At 47.4% G+C, this 17,638-nt stretch overlaps 1 protein-coding gene across 1 annotated transcript in view; it reads left to right on the top strand.

The window, feature by feature from the left end:
- The first annotated feature begins 1,875 nt into the window (after positions 1-1,875).
- Positions 1,876-17,638, top strand: part of LOC115461166 (cytochrome P450 2U1-like) — a 78,458-nt gene continuing 62,695 nt past the window's right edge. Inside the window, exon 1 of the mRNA XM_030190790.1 lies at positions 1,876-2,468. Coding sequence (XP_030046650.1) covers positions 1,976-2,468 — 493 coding nt within the window. The 5' untranslated portion in view covers positions 1,876-1,975. The remainder of the gene's footprint in view (positions 2,469-17,638) is intronic.

Genomic DNA, 17,638 nt, shown 5'->3' with positions numbered 1-17,638 from the left:
GAACTTCGGATTTTCTATAAAATCTTATTGTCTATTTATAAGATCTTCCACTTGGGCTCTCCTTTATTTATGTCCAACCATCTTTTACCTTATACTCCAACTCAAGCTCTGCGCTCCAGTCAACAGCATCTGTGACTGTTCCTGTAACTCAGGATGTGCCTTTGAGCACATTTAAGGCTCTCATGTTTAGTGTAGCAGGTCTTACTTTGTGGAATGCCCGTCCTCTCCCATTACATATGGAGGGTACTCTCCTAAAGTTTAAAGCCATATTGAAAAAACATTTTTTTCCAATTGGCATTTAATGTATGACCTAGACCTGCCCAGGTGTTTGGATGGGTCTACTTCGAGACTGGGGCCTCTGGATGAACAGAAGTGTTATGGTTTTGTGAATTATTATCTTGTGATGTCTTATGGGTTTTCCACAAAAACTGTAATTTGTTTTCCCCTATCTTATTTTCTCTTACCTCTTTCATAGTCTGACATTAAGTGGAGAATCAAATAAACGCAACCTTGAACCCATTCTAAGGAAAAGGATGTAACCGGTGGTGTGCCACAAGGTTTGGTTCTTTTTAACATTTTTGTAAGTGATATTGCTGAAGGGCTGTCTGGTAAGGTTTGCCCCTTTGCAGATGATACAAAAATCTGCCATAGGGTAGACATGGTATGGATAACATGTGGAAGGACTTAGAAAAGCTAGAGGAATTGTCTGAAATTTGGCAGCTTAGATTTAATCAAACGATATTATAAATCCAGGGTTAAATGTATAGCAATGTAGTTGCAAACTTTACACAATATATTATCATAACACAACTCAATTGATGTTCCAATTTTTTATTAATTACTTCATTACAAGGTAATAAACCTAAACCATAATATTTAAACTCACTCATCAATCACAGAAAAACCATACTCTTTCATTTCACATCCTAACTCATGCACTCTCCAGGCAAAATCATACCCTTTTTTTTTCAGTCTTTATACTAAACACTTTTCTACTTCCACTAAATTCCCGTAGGCTGCATAATCATAAAATCTATATATAACAGAAATCTGTCTCTACATCAATAGATCCTATCTTGATATACATTCTCTAATAGACACATCACATGTTTATAGTTTTTCAAACCATTGTCCCGGTTCTTCGCGTAAATGTGTCCATATATTAACAAGAGTTTCTCCAGACAGCTATTGTAAGCATGTGATTCTGTTCCAATTATTAATCACTTTTTTCACATTTGGTAACCTGTTGAATACTCATCAAGCAGCGTACAAGACTGGAAACCCATCAGCTCACGCTTGTATCTAGATAGTTGATTGAGGATCCACCCACTGTGTTGATTCAAATGCAATATGTCTGTCACATTTATTAATATAGCTAAAGAACTTCTCCAGTTCAGCACTATCTCCAGTCCCTATCAAAGCAGGTCATCAATAAACCTTTTCCACATTTTGATATGAGTGCTGAACCTACAGTTATAAACAAATTGTTCTTCAAAATTGCTCCCACCATAGCATGCCTGTACATGGCAACTTTTGACACTGCTTACGATTTATAACAAATTAATACTCTACCTATGAAAAGTTATTCCCTTATTATACTCCCTCTGTGTACATCCGTATAAGGCACAAGTTGGCATGTTCGAAAATATAAGTGTGCGGTTAAATAAAAATGTCACCAACAATAAAGAACGACAAAGTGCATGCAGCAGCTCATAGGTTTGTTCGCTTTGTTTTGACTTACTGGGATGACGGATGCGCGGGGAAAGGGAAACAGAGGTTAACTAATTGGTTTTAACGTTTTCAAAGGGGCATAGCGGATTGTGACGTCAAAATGGACAAGGAACAGCCAATAGAAGCACGCCAAGGGTGCATTGTTTTGTCAACAATCGCCTGCAGTCGCACTCGCACAGGAGCTCTCAGCTCAGCTAGCTCAGAGAGTGCTGAGTTTCCGCGGGGTTAGTGTTCGGGGTGGTGCATGGAGCTCAGCTCCGGGTTGCTGTTTTGGTCATTGTTTCCCGCGGGCGGATTCATGGAGAATATTTCCTGGTCCACTTGTTTGCTCGGAGTTCTGCTCTTTCTTGCCTTGAACTGGCTGCTCCTGTTCCTTTGGAATTTTCACCTGGTCGTCTCCAGAAACTCGCTCCCGGGTCCTTGGTGTTGCCCTATCTTGGGCAATTTGTACCTCCTGCTGCTGCCTGGGCGTCTGGTATCACTTTTGTGCCCTGAGACGAAAAAGAGCCGGGGCGCGGGACAAGAGCTGACGAGCTGGAGGGCAGTCGTGCCCGCACACATCCTTATGAATATACTGGCCGATACCTACGGCAGTATCTTCAGACTCTTTTTAGGCAAATGTATGTTGGTCTTCATCAACGATTTTGAAACGCTGAAGGTTGCGCTGGTGAACTATGCTGAAGTGTTTTCGGACCGGCCCGATGTTGCCGAAGTTAACCTTATCACCGAGCGGAAGGGTAAGATCTCCGAAGCCGGGAGTGGTGGGACGGGGGGCGAGCGCTGCTCTTTCTGCCCGTCCATTGCCTGCTAGCAGATTGGGTACGATAGATCCTATGGATCTGTATTTGCCTTTTTTTCTTGAGTTTCTTTCTGTTACGATTCAAGCCTGTTTGCTGCCACCGTATTTGTTACGTATTGGGTCAGGATCCAGCTTTACTACTATTAAACATTTCTATAGCGCTACTAGATTTATGCAGCGCTGTACAAATGAACATGAAAAGACAGTCCCTGCTCAACAGAGCTTACAATCTAAATTGGACAGACCAACAGACAGCTAGTGGTGGGGGTGATAAGTGAGGGTATTCAGTAAGAGAGTCATGGTTAGGAGTCGAAAGCAGTAGCAAAGAGGTGGGCTTTAAGCCTAGACTTGAAGACAGCCAGAGACTGAGCCTGACGTACTGGCTCAGGGAGTCTATTCCAGGCATAGGGAGCAGCGAGAAAGAAGGAACGGAGCCGGGAGTTAGCAGTGGGGGAGAAGGGGGAACGACAGGAGACATTTACCCAGCGAACTGAGTTCACGGGGAGGAGTGTAGGGAGAGATGAGAGCGGAGAGATACTGAGGAGCTGCGGAGTGGATGCACTTGTAGGTCAAAAGGAGAAGTTTGAACTGTATGCGGAAGCGAATAGGGAGCCAGTGAAGCGACTTGAGGAGAGGGCTAACGTGAGTATAGCGACTCTGGTGGAAAATAAGACGCGCAGCAGAGTTTTGGACACATTGAAGAGGAGATAGATGGCTGAGCGGGAGACCAGCAAGAAGCAAGTTGCAGTAGTCTAGGCGAGAGGTGATAAGGGTGTGGGTAAGGGTTTTGGTAGCGTCCTCGGAAAGGAAAGGGCGAATTTTGTTAATATTATAGAGAAAGAAACGACAGGTTTTGGCAATCTGCTGAATATGAGCAGAGAGGGAGAGAGCGGAGTCGAAGATGACTCCAAGGTTGCGCGCAGACGGGACAGGGAGGATGAGAGTGTTATCTACCGATATAGAGAACGGGGGGGAGAGGAGAGGCAGGTTTAGGGGGAAAGAGGAGAAGCTCGGTTTTGGTCATGTTTAGTTTCAGGTGGCGGCGAGACATCCAGGCAGCGATGTCAGACAGGCAGGCCGATCCTTTGGTCTGGATTTCAGCTGAGATATCCGGTGCGGAGAGGTAGATCTGGGTATCATCAGCGTAAAGGTGGTATTGAAAGCCATGGGATGAGATCAGAGCACCAAGGGAAGAGGTATAGTTGGAAAAGAGGAGAGCTCCTAGGACAGATCCTTGGGGTACACCAACTGTTAGCGGGATAGATGTGGAGGAGGAACCACCAGAGTATACGGTAAGAGTGCATTGGGAGAGATAGGAAGAGAGCCAGGAAAGAACAGGGCCCTGGAATCCAAGAGAGGATAATGTATCAAGGAGTAAGGTGTGATCAACAGTATCAAAAGCAGCAGATAGGTCGAGTAGGATGAGAATAGAGTAGAGACCTTTAGATTTGGCCAGTAACAGGTCATTGGAGACTTTGGCAAGCGCCGTTTCAGTCGAGTGAAGAGAACGAAAGCCAGATTGGAGTGGGTCAAGAATAGCTCGAGATGAAAGGAAGTCGAGGCAGCGGCGGTGAACAGCACGTTCAAGTATCTTGGAGAGGAAAGGGAGGAGGGAGATGGGCCGATAGCTAGAGGGGCAGGTAGGGTCCAGTGAAGGTTTTTTAAGGAGCGGTGTGACTACGGCATGTTTGAAGGCATCAGGAACAATCGCAGTGGAAAGCGAAAGATTGAGGATATGACGGATAAAAGGGATGACAGTGGGGGAGATAGTGTTAAGTAGGTGAGTGGGAATGGGATCAGAGGGGCAGGTGGTATGTTTGGACTGTGATAAGTAAGAGGGTGTCCTATACGGTGTAGGCCACTAGAGGGCGCTAGAAGAAGGTGGAGGTCGCTAGGACCGGGAGAGCCCTGGGAGGTCCACAGGTGCAGGCGGTTATGGGCTGGGTCCTGTGTAGCTAATTAACCACTTTATACCCCACCTGAGTTGTGAAAGGAAGGGAGGTGAGCTAGCAGCAGGAGAAGAGAGAGCCCCTGAAAGATACTGGCTAACCCTATGGACTTGGGGGTGGACTGGGTGTCCAAAGGAGATCAGCAGGCTGAAAATCCTTGGGTAAGAAGTCCCTAAAGTATTAGTGTTTGACTGTGTGTCCTCAGTACTTATAGGAACTGTGTGTTCAGTGGAGGGACTGTGTGTCCAAAGAAGAAAAGACTGTGTGTCCGGAACTGTGTGTTCAAAGGGGGGACTGTGTGTCCAAAGTACTGAGAAGCAGGCTGCAAAGCCTGGGGTTGAGAGTCCCCAAAGTATTGGTGTAGTACTGAGCCCATGTATCTGTGTGGGGAGGCTCAGTGTGAAGATCTATGAAAGTATAAAGTATTAAGCTAGAAGAAGTGTGCCCAGGGGCTGGAATAAAGAGTTGCCTGAGAAATATGCAGTTGGTGAGACCTGTTTAATTTGCTTAGTGGGAACCAGGTCACCCTGAGCGAGAAGCGGTAGCACACTAATTTGCATATGATCTGCATATTGAGAAGCAGGTCACCCTGAGTGAGAAGGGGGATATCACAGGACGAGGAAAGAAGATGTGCAGTTTCCTCATCAGTGACATCAGAGAAGGTGGAAAAGGAGGGAGGGGTTGGAGGGTTGGGGGAATGGACTAGGGTAGGGGAGGGGAGGGTGGCGGTGGTTTGATAGAGAATTCAAGGTTAATCTTATGAACCTTGTCATGAAAGTACTCGGCCAGAGTCTGAGGAGAAAGCGAAGGGGGAGTAGGGGGCGAAGGCACTTTAAGGAGGGAGTTCAGCGTGGCAAAGAGAAGGCGAGGGTTAGAGCCAAGAGAGTTGGTCAGCTGGATGTAGTAGTTCTGTTTGGCAAGTGAAAGGGCAGATCGGAAGGAGGTCAGCATGAATTTGAAATGAACGAAGTCAGCAAGGGTACGGGATTTCAGCCAGAAGTGTTCGGCAGCGCGGGTACAGGAACGTAAATAGCTTTGGCCAGAGTTTGGTAGTGGACTCTCTTGCCCAAATAGGACCCCACTTTTGTCATTTCAGTCAAATGGGTGGCTTGAGAGAGCTCGCAATACACGTACTAGGTGAGCTGCTCAGCTTAAGAACAAGGCAAAACTGGTGCTTGCCTAGCATCCTGCAACATTCACCAGCTATGCAGGCCAATACACACCAGCTCGATGTGAGCTTGCTATGGGGGTAACTCTGGTTTGCACTACCTCTGCTGTATATTTGAATTTCGGTTACAGTTGGAACAGCAAGGGACAGGGCCGGTCCTAGGGTCTCTGGCGCCCCCCTGCAGGCTATCAGTTGGCGCCCCCCCCCCCCCAGTTCTCCTTTCTCTCTTCTCCCACCCTGCCCCTGTCCAGCGATTCTCCTTTGCCCCCATCTCCCTCCCATTTATGGCCACCTGCCCACCCTCTTCTTCCCCCAACATCCCCCTTTTTCTTTTTGCCACCCTGCTTGGTTTAAGTCTTTTTTTAATTTACCTCCGTCCCAGCGGCTGCGTCATTTCAAAGCCCTCCCATCTCTAGCCTTCCCTCCCTTCGTGAGTTCGTTCCCTCAGAGTCCTGCCCTCGAGGAAATAACGTCAGAAGGCGGGACTCTGTGGGAACGAACTCACGAAGGGAGGAAAGGCTAGAGACGGGCAGGGCTTTGAAATGGTTTCAAAAGGCAGGAAACCAGCAAACGCAGAATCAGGTCCAGACAAAGCCTCTCAGGCAGAAGTGCACAAGCACCCACGTACCAGGGCCTAAGACGATGCAAAGGCAAGGGCTGAGAGTAACAAAATGGCTAATAAGCCCAGCAGCACCTGGAAGTCACTGCTGCAATCACCAAGCAGCTACGGGTGCTGTGCAGGCTCAAACAACACAAGCAAACCTGGCAGCCTGGAAGATCCAGACCGGACTGAGCAGAAATCTGGAACGGGTGATGGTCCATAGCAGCACCCATTCTGGCCACCAGAGGGCGAGGAAAGCACAGACGTAACAGTACCCCCTCCTCAAGGCCCCCCCTACCTCCACGGGGAATTCAGGTCTCCATGGGTAGCAATGATGGAATCTACGGAGGAGCCTCAAAACATGACCAGGGATAGCTTGGCTGGAGCTTGAACCAGAGTCAAGACTGGCATCCGGACAGGCATCAGCGCCGGCCCTCGGACCGCTCTCAGGACTAGACCTCGAAGCAGACTCAGACACAGCTTGGCTGGAACTCAAACTCAGAGCGGACTCAGCATCCTCTGGCCTGGAACTCAAAACAGACTCAGGCACCGGGCAGGAACTCAGAGCAGGCTCAGGCACATCTTGGCTGGAACTCCGGGCAGGCTCAGAAGCTTGACCGGAACTCAGAGCAGACTCCGACGCTTGGCTGGAACTCAGAGCCTTCTCAGGCACTTGGCTGGAACTCAGTGCAGACTCAGGAACATCTTGGCTGGAACTCAGGACAGGCTCAGTCTCATCTTGGCTGGAACTCGCACCTGGAGTGAACTCAGCATCATCTGGGCTGGAACTCGAACTCAGCAAAGGCTAGGCTAGGAGTGCCACTTGAACGGGAATCAAAGGCTCAGTTAGAAGCGCCATTCGAACTGGACTCAGAGGCTTGACTGGAAGCATCACTTGGACTGGCATCGGAGGCTCGGTTCGAAGTGCGACTCGGACTGGACTCCGAGGCTTGAGTGGAAGCATCACTTGACCGAGGATTGGAGGCTCTGTTCGAAGCGCCACCCGAACTGGAATTGGAGGCTCGGTCAGAAGCGTCATTCGGACTGGACTCCGAGGCTTGAGTGGGAGCGCCACTTGACCTGGGATTGGAGGCTCGGTTAGAAGCGTCCCGTGGACTGGACTCCGAGGCTTGAGTGGGAGTGCCACTTGAACAGGACTCAGGGCTTGCCTGGAACTGGAACTCAGCATGAACTCAGTGGCTTGGCCGGGGCTGGAACTTGGCTTGAACTCCGGAGCAATTCGGCTGAGAGCGTCCCCCAGGATGGACTGATTGTACGCCTGGACCTTGGGATTCGCAAGACACTTTCTTTTGATGGCAGCTTCTCGAGTATCCCGCAGAGCGGGGTCAAAGAGAAGTAGGTGGTGATATTTCCAAAGCGGGGTCCTAGGATCAATGGCCGACACAGGGTTTTCCACGAGCCCAAGCTGCCTGATACGCTTCCTCTCTGCTGAAGCTTCAGGCAGTTTCTTCGTGAGTGGATCAGCCAAAGTTTCCCACGATATTCCTCCAGAGTCATGAAAAGATCAGGAACAATAATAGAGCCAGGACCGAACTTCACCAGGGAAACAAGGGCAGAAATTCTAGGCCGGAAGCCTAGCAGATAGGGTGATCCTGCTGAGCTCATGGCCTTTGCATTCTGTCACGTTTACCAAACAGGAACTGGGTTTGTGAGCCCTTGGACCACTGCCGAGGAGCGGCAGTAGCAGGCAAAACCACCCCACACCAGAAGCAAGGCAGAACAGGTGTACCGGCAAATCCAGGCTAGGTCTCTAGGCAGTCAGCCAGCAAGCAGAAGACAGGTTCAGGCAAAGGTTCAAAAGGTAGGCGGCAAGCAAAGCAAAGTCCAGGACAAAGGGTCAAAAGGCAGGCAGCAAGCAAAGCAAAATCCAGGTCCAGGCAAAGGTTCAAAAGGCAGGCGGCAAGCAAAGTCCAGGTAAAGGTTCAAAAGGTAGGCGGCAAGCAAAGTCCAGGTCCAGGCAAAGGTTCAAAAGGCAGGTGGCAAGCAAAGCAAAGTCCAGGTCCAGGCAAAGGGTCAAAAGGCAGGCGGCAAGCAAAGCAAAGTCCAGGATCAGGCAAGGTTCAAAAGGCAAGAAACCAGCAAACTCAGAATCAGGTCCAGACAAAGTCTCTCAGGCAGAAGTGCACAAGCACCCACGTACCAGGGCCTAAGACGATGCAAAGGCAAGGGCTGAGAGTAACAAAATGGCTAATAAGCCCAGCAGCACCTGGAACTCAGCTGCTGCAATCACCAGGCAGCTATGGGTGCTGTGCAGGCTCAAACAACACAAGCAAACCTGGCAGCCTGGAAGATCCGGACCGGATTGAGCAGAAATCTGGAACGGGTGATGGTCCATAGCAGCACCCATTCTGGCCACCAGAGGGCGAGGAAAGCACAGACGTAACAATTAAGGAGGCTATTGCCTCTGCGTACTTTCTTTCCGGTGAGAAGCTGACGGCTTCTCTTTGAGCACATTCTGCTAGGACCCTAATGACTTCTTGGGTGGAGTCACAAATTTTTTTCCCTCGAAGGTATATGTAAAGCAGCTACTTGGTCCTATGGGGGTCTGTTTATGATTATCACATATTAGACAATCATCCTCCGTTAGCCTACCCCAACTGACTTCACGTCCCTGGGTTTTTTGTTTCTTACACCATGTTACGTTCCTCACCTGGTTCCAGGCCTGCGCGGCCGAGTCGCCGGCGAGGCACGGTGCGGCAGAGATATCCGGCTATTTTGGTGGTGGTTCTCCAGGCTAGGTCGGCCATCTTGGGATGGGCATGTCAGCTTATGGCGGCCATCTTGGGGATGGCCGGCTGCAGGAAGGAAGCCCATACTTGGGCTTTGTGCTTCTCTGCTGATGGGGGCAGCCATCTTTTTTTTTTGTTTTGTTTTTTTTGTTACATTTGTACCCCACACTTTCCCACTCATGGCAGGCTCAATGCGGCTTACATGGAGCAATGGAGGGTTAAGTGACTTGCCCAGAGTCACAAGGAGCTGCCTGTGCCGGGAATCGAACTCAGTTCCCCAGGACCAAAGGACTAGGCCACTCCTCCACTCTATCTTGGATCAGCTGCACATGCTTGAGACTGATTCCTACACTATTTAAAGCCCTGCCTCCAGTCCTTCGTTGCTTCGGCCTCAATTGTGTTTGAGATTCACGCCGGTGCTCCTTGTCTTCAGATCCAGCGTTCCAGTGTTCCAGACCTCGGCTTGTTTCCTGGACCTCGCTTATTTTGCTGCCTGCCTTGACCTTGGACTGTTTTTGACTACTCTTTGCCCTACGGATTTTCTGGCTCTTGTACTGTGTCTGCTCTGCTTGCTTGCCTGGTCAGCGGTTGTGCAACTCTCCAGTTCCAGAAGTCCTGGTGGCCGCCTGCACCTGAGGGCTCAACTCTCAGGGAACGGTGGTCGTCTCCCAGGTGAAGCTTGGGGTTGTGCAACCCCCCGGTTCCAGAAGTCCTGGTAGCCGCCTGCACCTGAGGGCTCAACTCTCAGGGAACGGTGGTCGTCTCCCAGGTGAAGCTTGGGGTTGTCTGGCAGTCTGACCGAGTGTGGTGGCACTCCATCTCGCCGTGCTCAGTCGGGGCAAAAGGGCTCACACTTCCCCAGTCATAACACACTAATAAGACAAATAATACTTAGAAGTGAAATAAAAAGAAAAGTTTATTCTGAAAACAAGTAAACAGTGGCTCAAACAAAGGCTACAGCAAGTATGAAATACAGAAAATAAATTATTAGAGAGACCCCCCCTTGTCTCCAAGCCAGTTCACTGCCTTCAGAACAAAGAAGCCCCCCGAACCCTAGTCTGCAACTCATATTTATACAATACATATTATACAATAATCTAGATCCCTGATGGCGAACCTATGACACGCGTGTCAGTACTGACACGCGTAGCCATTTTCGATGACACGCGGCCGCATGTGGCCGCATACATAGAAGCAGCGGCGTTCCTTGCTGACACCCGGGCGGATCGTCGATGCGCCCCCCCCAAGGTGCAGCGCGACCTTCCCCCCCCCCGGTGCATGTTTACCCGTGTGCGCTCCTATTGGCTCCCTCCGAGTCCTCCGCTTGTTCCCTCCCTGCTGCTCCCTCTGCCCCGGCTCCTGCACGGCCGTTTGACCTCACTTCCGGCCGGCGGAGCAGAGAGCAGCGGAATGCCATGGGGGACGCATCTCTGAGGGCCCTGTGATCGCCATTACCAGCAACCACATAACCACAGCAACCATCATCCAATCTACTGTTCTGGGGTGTCGTGGATTTCTAATTGACCATCATTACTGAGATAGGTGAGGGGGAGGCTGGGAGAGGCGAGGGCATGTGCTATGGGTGCCGTTTCCCGCCATTAGAAATAGCGGCAGCCATCTTAATTTACATAAGGTGGTCAGTTAGGCTAGTTAACCCCTAATTGCCTGCCGGGCTAACAGGCTATCTATAATTCTATCTTCTGTCACTGCCCCCCTGATGGAGAACCCAAAAAATAAAAAACCAAGGTTAAGTAAAGGAAGTGGTAGTAGCAGTAGCTGACCCTTTCAAGAGACATGGACCGAGATGTATGGCATTATAGAAAAAAATGGCAGATCATTTTGCGTTCTATGTACTGAAACGGTAGTAAGCAGAACGTGGAATATAAATAGACATTTTGAAACTAATCATTCCTAGCTCTTGAAAAAAAGTGAGGATGAAAGGAAGGAATACATTTCCAGGCAGCTACACTTTTATAAGAGCCAATCTAATTCCATCCTTACATTTGTAAAAGGTTCTACAAATTTAACATCTGCAAGTTTGAGCATTGCTCACTTCATAGCTCAGCATGGAAAAGCATTCAGTGAGGGAGGATTTATTAAAGAAACTCTCCTAAGATGTGCACCAGTTCTATTTCACGATATGCAGAATAAAGATGCAATTATTAAGAGAATATCTGAGTTACCAGGAAATTTGGAGTGCCTGGATCCGATTACCAGACACTTTTAGCACCCTGAAAAATATAGCAATGGCTTTACTCACAATTTTTCCCTCTACGTACTTTTGTGAAACCTTATTCTCAGCGTTAAATAATATCAAAACCAACAAAAGAAACAGATTGAAAGATGAAGTTAGTAGCGCTTGCTTGGGCTTGAAGTGTACAAAATACCAACCTTCAATTGAACATTTAGCCAATGAAATTCAGCAACAAAAAAGTCACTAATAGGCAGATTAGTTAAAGAATTCCCCCTCCCCCTCACTTATCTTAGTTCACGGCACCCCACACAAGTTAAATAATATCAAGACCAACAAAAGAAACCGACTGACAGATGAACAAAGAAGTCACTAAGCAGGTAAGTTAAATAATTAGGTTTTGGTTTATTAAATACAGTTATATATTACAATTATACATTTTTGTTATTTAAACTATAAATATCGCGAAATTATGGTTTTTTTTCTCGAAGTGACACACCACCCGAGTTATGCTCGGTTTTTTGGCGAATTTTGACACACCAAGCTCAAAAGGTTGCCCATCACTGATCTAGAAACTAATTACCATCTTAGCACATCCCACTAACCAATCATCTAATCACATATGCTTATGTCACCCAACTACTAGAAACTTCTCTCCCACCATACCTTTGCCACAAATTCAATGCCCCCCCTCCTAATTCTACTTCAGCAGTTTTTTGTATCACACATCCAAACTGTAACTAAGTTATTTTTGTTGTACCAGCTGACCTTGTGGTTGAGCTAGCAGACTGTTCCAATGTCCCCTTTTCACTATCTAATTATAATGTTATTTCAAACTGTATAAAACATAGGAAATCTGGCCCAAAGATTAATGTAAAATCTAAATATCCATTAACGTTATCTTAATTACATTGGATCATTCTATATTCATGTACTTATCTACTAAAAGCTTGTAACAAAGTTCACAGTCAATAAATTCTTAAGATGTCTTGTACAGTATCTTGCCCTAGACCTTAACATTGGTCAGCAAAAATACAGAAAAAACAGGGTTTTTTTTTCCATTCTCATGACGCACCTCCCTGCCCATGATCTTAAGCAAGGTTCTATAACCACCTCCACACCCACACACATCTGTGTCAGCGAAGGGTCCACTTCCCCGTCTCCCATCGCTTTCCCAGCAAATCATGCTAAATGTGTAAACATGTTTTTGGCTCCAGTGTAGTCAGGAGGAGTGTGGGTCACATGGCTGTCCTTCCACAAGGCCACCCTGCAGCCTGATCTAGTTAGCAAGGATTGAAAACAGCACACAGAATAATTAGGGGGGAAGGTAATCCTTGTTTCATTATCCAGAGGGTGCTCTGAAAATACAAACAGGGGTCAGAGCCCCCCCTCCCCCCAAGTTCTCTACAGTCCTTACTATATACTTTTTCCAAGCATTATCATCTGGATGTTGTGACTTGAGCAGACTGTGGGGGAGTTTCGGATTCCTACCCTACATGAGGACTGCTTTGCTACATCCCACAAGTCTCTGGATTCATTTGCTGCAGGTGCTAAGGATGGAGAAATTATGACTTACCTGATAATTTTCTTTCCTTTAACCACAGCAGATAAATCCAGAAGTCCATCCCTCTTCAGTGCTCATGGTTTGTTCATTTCTCTGTTTATGGTAATGGCTCATTTTGGTGTTACAAGTTTTTGCTGTTTTCTACTATTCATGCTTCTCTTCTGTGAGGAAGGGGATATATTATGTATTTTTATTTCTTCTGCTTGTTATGAGAAATACTGACTAACCAAGGAGCTTACTGTCCTATAAGACAGCATTCAGTGCTCTCTATTTCCATCTGCTAGTTGATGGTCACAGCCCAGAAGTCTCTGGATTCATCTGCTGTGCCTAAAGGAAAGAAAATTATCAGGCAAGTCATAATTTCGCCTTCTGCTATCATGTGGTTTCTCTGGAGTAATCTATAGCAGACCAGCTTGTTCTGCTTGCCAGTTTACACCGTTGAATGATAGCATTCTAAATGTAAATTAAATTATCATAAGCTATCAGGCTATCCAAGTTCACATATCTCTTACTTAACAAAAGAAATGTTAAAAAATACTTCCAGATCCAGGTTCTTTCAGAAAGTCAGTGTTGTAGGCCTTAAGGCAATTTTGCAGTGTTGAACTCGACCGACACCACCTACTTTGTGTCATTGGTGCAACGACCTGCATAGCTTATTGATGTTAGAGCTCCAAGAGGCTAGGACCAGTTGGGAAGAGAGAGAGAGAGAAGAATTTCTTGTCAATTTGGGAATGTTATATTCAATATCTACGAGGGAGGGCGTGGAACTTGATTCTGGATCACTTGTCTTTATGGGCCAAAGGGGGTTACATAATTAATTTTTTCTTCCTTTCCTTTGATATGCTCCTCTTTAGAACCCTTTGTATATATTAGTGGGAGAGTGGGAATTATGGAGTACTGTTCCTGGTTACTTGCAGGAAACCGTAAGAAACAGGGCTCTATATAGTTCTTTTTTCTCCGAGGACAAGCAGGCTGCTTGTTCTCACAAGTAGGTCGGCGTCCACAGCGGCCCCAGGAACGGAAGATTTTCCAGCAAAATCTTAACAAGCTTTGCGACAGCCTGTAGGGCGAGGGGCGGACGCACTGTGCATGCGCGGCCATCTTCCCGCCCGCGTGTCCGTTCCCACCTCAGTTTTTTCTTTTCCGCGGTGGAGAGTGGCTGCTTGTCAGTCTCTTTCCCTCAGGTCCCAGGAAAACTTAGGCACTTTTCGCTTGCTTTTTGCCGCTTTTTTCTTGTTTTATGTTGCCTTTGTTTGTTTTTTTTCTTTTTCCAGTGTTAAAATTTTTTTTTAAAAAACACCTCTTTTTTCCTTAGTTTTTGTCCTTGTAAGTTTCCTTTCGTTTCCGTTGTGGCCTTTTTGGGCCGCACGTCTGCGGTACTCCTTTTTTGTGCCTCAGTTTGCACAATCGAGCCGTTTGACTTCGCTGCCGCGACTTTTCCGCTGATGTCATCGAAGCCTCCCAGCGGCTTCAAGAAGTGTGCTCGTTGCCAGCGGTTGATCTCGAGTACTGACCCGCACTCCTGGTGCATCTAGTTCCTTGGGCCCGACCATCGCCCAGACGCTTGCAAGTTGTGTCTTAGCTTGAAAAAGCAGACACAGGCGTCGAGAAGAGCTCTTCGGGACCGTCTTTTCGGAGCTCCGACTGATTCCTGAACGTCGACTTTGGTACCGAAGTCGGCGGCATCGATATCGGCACCAGGGATGGCATCGACATCAGGAGCGCAGGTAATGGCTGTCCGAACTTCACCTGTAGCTGGGAGTAGTGAGCCGTTGAGTGGGTCTCTACCTGTCTTGATGGCTCCTGCTGTGCAGGCCCACCGGAACCAACCGATGTCGGACACGACACCAAGGTGGCGTGTGGATTCCACGTCCTGTTCGTCAGTACCAAGGAGTTCCGGTGACGTGCTTTGAGCAAAGGCAAAGAAGCATCGGTCTCCCTTGAGGCACGGTACCAGGAGCTCTGAGGCATCGAGGGATTCGGCAACCGGAAAGCGCCAACGCCGGGAGGAGCACTCACCCTCCATACAAGAGGTGTCGGTGCGCCGGTACCACCTCCCAGGCCTTCGCAGATTCTAACTTCGACTCCGGTACCGGCCCCACAGCCTTCCTCGACAGCGACTCTGGAGGAGAGCATCCGAGCCATTCTCCCGGGTCTCTTGGAGGGGCTGCTGCATCAGTCTGTTCCGGTACCGGGGGTGCCTGCGCCCTCAGTACCGTCAATGGAAGCGGCGGCTGGCTCCGTGCCTTTGGTGAGGTCCCCGACGCTGGTTCCGCTTGCGGCATCGGCCTCGGTGGCCACCCAGGTCGACTCCCCGTCGATGGAGGGAGCTTTATCGCCGCCTGCATGGGAGTTGACATCGCCATCGAGGACATGGTTCCTTGGCGTCAAGACGGGCCCGGTTTCGGACTGTAGTTCGTGAACTCTTGTCCGATACCGAGGAAGATGCCTCCTGGGATGAAGGGGAAGACCCAAGATATTTCTCTTCCGAGGAGTCTTGTGGCCTTCCTTCCGATCCCACTCCTTCACCTGAGAGGAAGCTTTCTCCGCCGGAGAGTCTGTCCTTCTCCTCCTTTGTTCGAGAAGTGTCTGTGGGCATTCCCTTCCCTGTGGTAACTGAGGATGAGCCCAGGACTGAGATGCTCGATGTCCTGGACTATCCTTCGCCACCTAAGGAGTCATCCACGGTTCCTTTGCATAATGTGTTCACCAGAAACCATTACAAAACTAATCAAATTTATTTTAACTCACAACTATTTCCGCTTTAACAATGATATCTATCTACAAATAGTGGGCACTGCGATGGGCACAAGGACAGCACCCCAATATGCCAACCTCTTTATGGTCCCCCCGCACCTATTTGACTCTCCACTTTCCTAACTGCAGGAACTTGAGATATAAGCTGCTCTTTGCCTCATCGTTCAGCAACACATGCTTCTGTTTCTGGAACGCTCTACCATCACCGTTAAAAGAGACAGCCGAACACAGCCTATTCAAGAAATCTCTAAAGACTTACCTGTGTACTCATTCTTACTCCACTCCTGCCTGATCCCCTGCATTCCCTCATTCCTCTCCCCTGTTGACCCCCTCTCTTCCCCTCCTCTACTCTCTACTCCATCTTGCATTTGACTTATAGTATTGTACTCTTCCTCCAACGTTGTAAGTCACATAGAGCCTGCCTTGGTGGGATTATGTGGGATATAAATGTTCACAATAAATAAATACCAGACCAACCCCCTAAAATACTACCGGTACATTGATGACATTTTTATGATTTGGACTGAGGGGGAAGAAACTCTGAAACAATTTTACAATTCCTTCAATACATACCATCCTAAAGTCAATTTTTTGGACACCACAGTCTCGATCAGCAATGGCTATATACAAACATCCATATACAAGAAACCCACAGACAAATGCAGCTACCTCCACAACTCCAGCTTCCAACCTTCACATACAAAAAGATCCATTATTTACAGCCAAGCCACAAGATACCACCGTATCTGCTCTGATCCAGGTGACAGAGACAGACACCTTGAAATCCTGACTGCATTGAAAGGCTACAACCCCCAAAATAATCTCCAAGAATATTGCTTCCTCCCTCAAAACACCCAGGGAAAATCTGCTACAGTACAAAGAAAAAAAAGCCACAGATAGATTCCCCCTTATAGTGACATACATTCCAGAGCTGGAAAAATTAAGAAAAATCATAAAAGATCTGCAGCTTCTACTCCAGGAGGATGAATTACTGAAAGAGATATTCCCATCCCCACTAGTGCTGGCCTTCCGACAGCCACCCAACTTAAAACACAAGCTAATTAGAAGTAAGCTCCCAACACAGACTCAAAAAGAAAAGAATGGCACACATCCTTGCAATATATCCAGCTGCAAACTATGCCAAAATATTTCACAGGACCCCACGGTCATTCACAAAGGAAAAATATTCAACATTAAGGAATCTTTCACGTGCTCATCTTCCAATGTGGTATATATCATTCAGTGTAAAAAATGCAACAAAGGTTGCTACATTGGAGAAACAAGTCAGATGCTAAAGAAGAGATTTAATTTGCATAGATACCATATGAAAAATGCTAGTACCAATAAAGATGTCATGCCAGTGGAGTAGCACTTTATTTTATTTTTTTATTTTTGTTACATTTGTACCCTGCGCTTTCCCACTCATGGCAGGCTCAATGCGGCTTACTTGGGGCAATGGAGGGTTAAGTGACTTGCCCAGAGTCACAAGGAGCTGCCTGTGCCTGAAGTGGGAATCAAACTCAGTTCCTCAGTTCCCCAGGACCAAAGTCCACCACCCTAACCACTAGGCCACTCCTCCACTTTACAAAACCAGAACACTGTACCAGTGATTTCATGGTAAGAATCCTAAAAGGGAACTTTAAAACAATATAGGAACGTAAGACCTTTGAAGTCAGAATGATTAAATATTTTGACACCCACCAGACAGGACTTAACAAAGATCTGGGTTTTCTAGCCCATTATAAACCGTAAAATTGTACTGCTTTGACACCATCCTGTCTCCATGCATATCTCTCTGTCTCTAACCTACCCACCCCCATCTAGCCCATTATAAACTGTAAAATTGTACTGCTTTGCTCCATGCATATCTCTCTGTCTCTAACCTACCCACCCCCATCCTGTTAGACTCTCACTGAAATGCTTTGGTGCTTCACTTATATATACTGTCATCTACCAACATTTGCTTATTTTCGATCTGACGAAGAAGGGCAACCTTCGAAAGCTAATCAAGTTATGTCCAATAAAAAGGTATCATCTTATTTTCTTTTCCATGTTTTATTTCTTTTGATTGCCAGCTATAATGAAAAAGAGAACAGATCCATGGCAGGATTAATCAAGAGCAAAGTCA

Source organism: Microcaecilia unicolor, chromosome 2, assembly GCF_901765095.1.
Source record: "Microcaecilia unicolor chromosome 2, aMicUni1.1, whole genome shotgun sequence".
NCBI lineage: Eukaryota > Metazoa > Chordata > Amphibia > Gymnophiona > Siphonopidae > Microcaecilia > Microcaecilia unicolor.
This window is presented reverse-complemented; position numbering and strand designations above follow the sequence as displayed.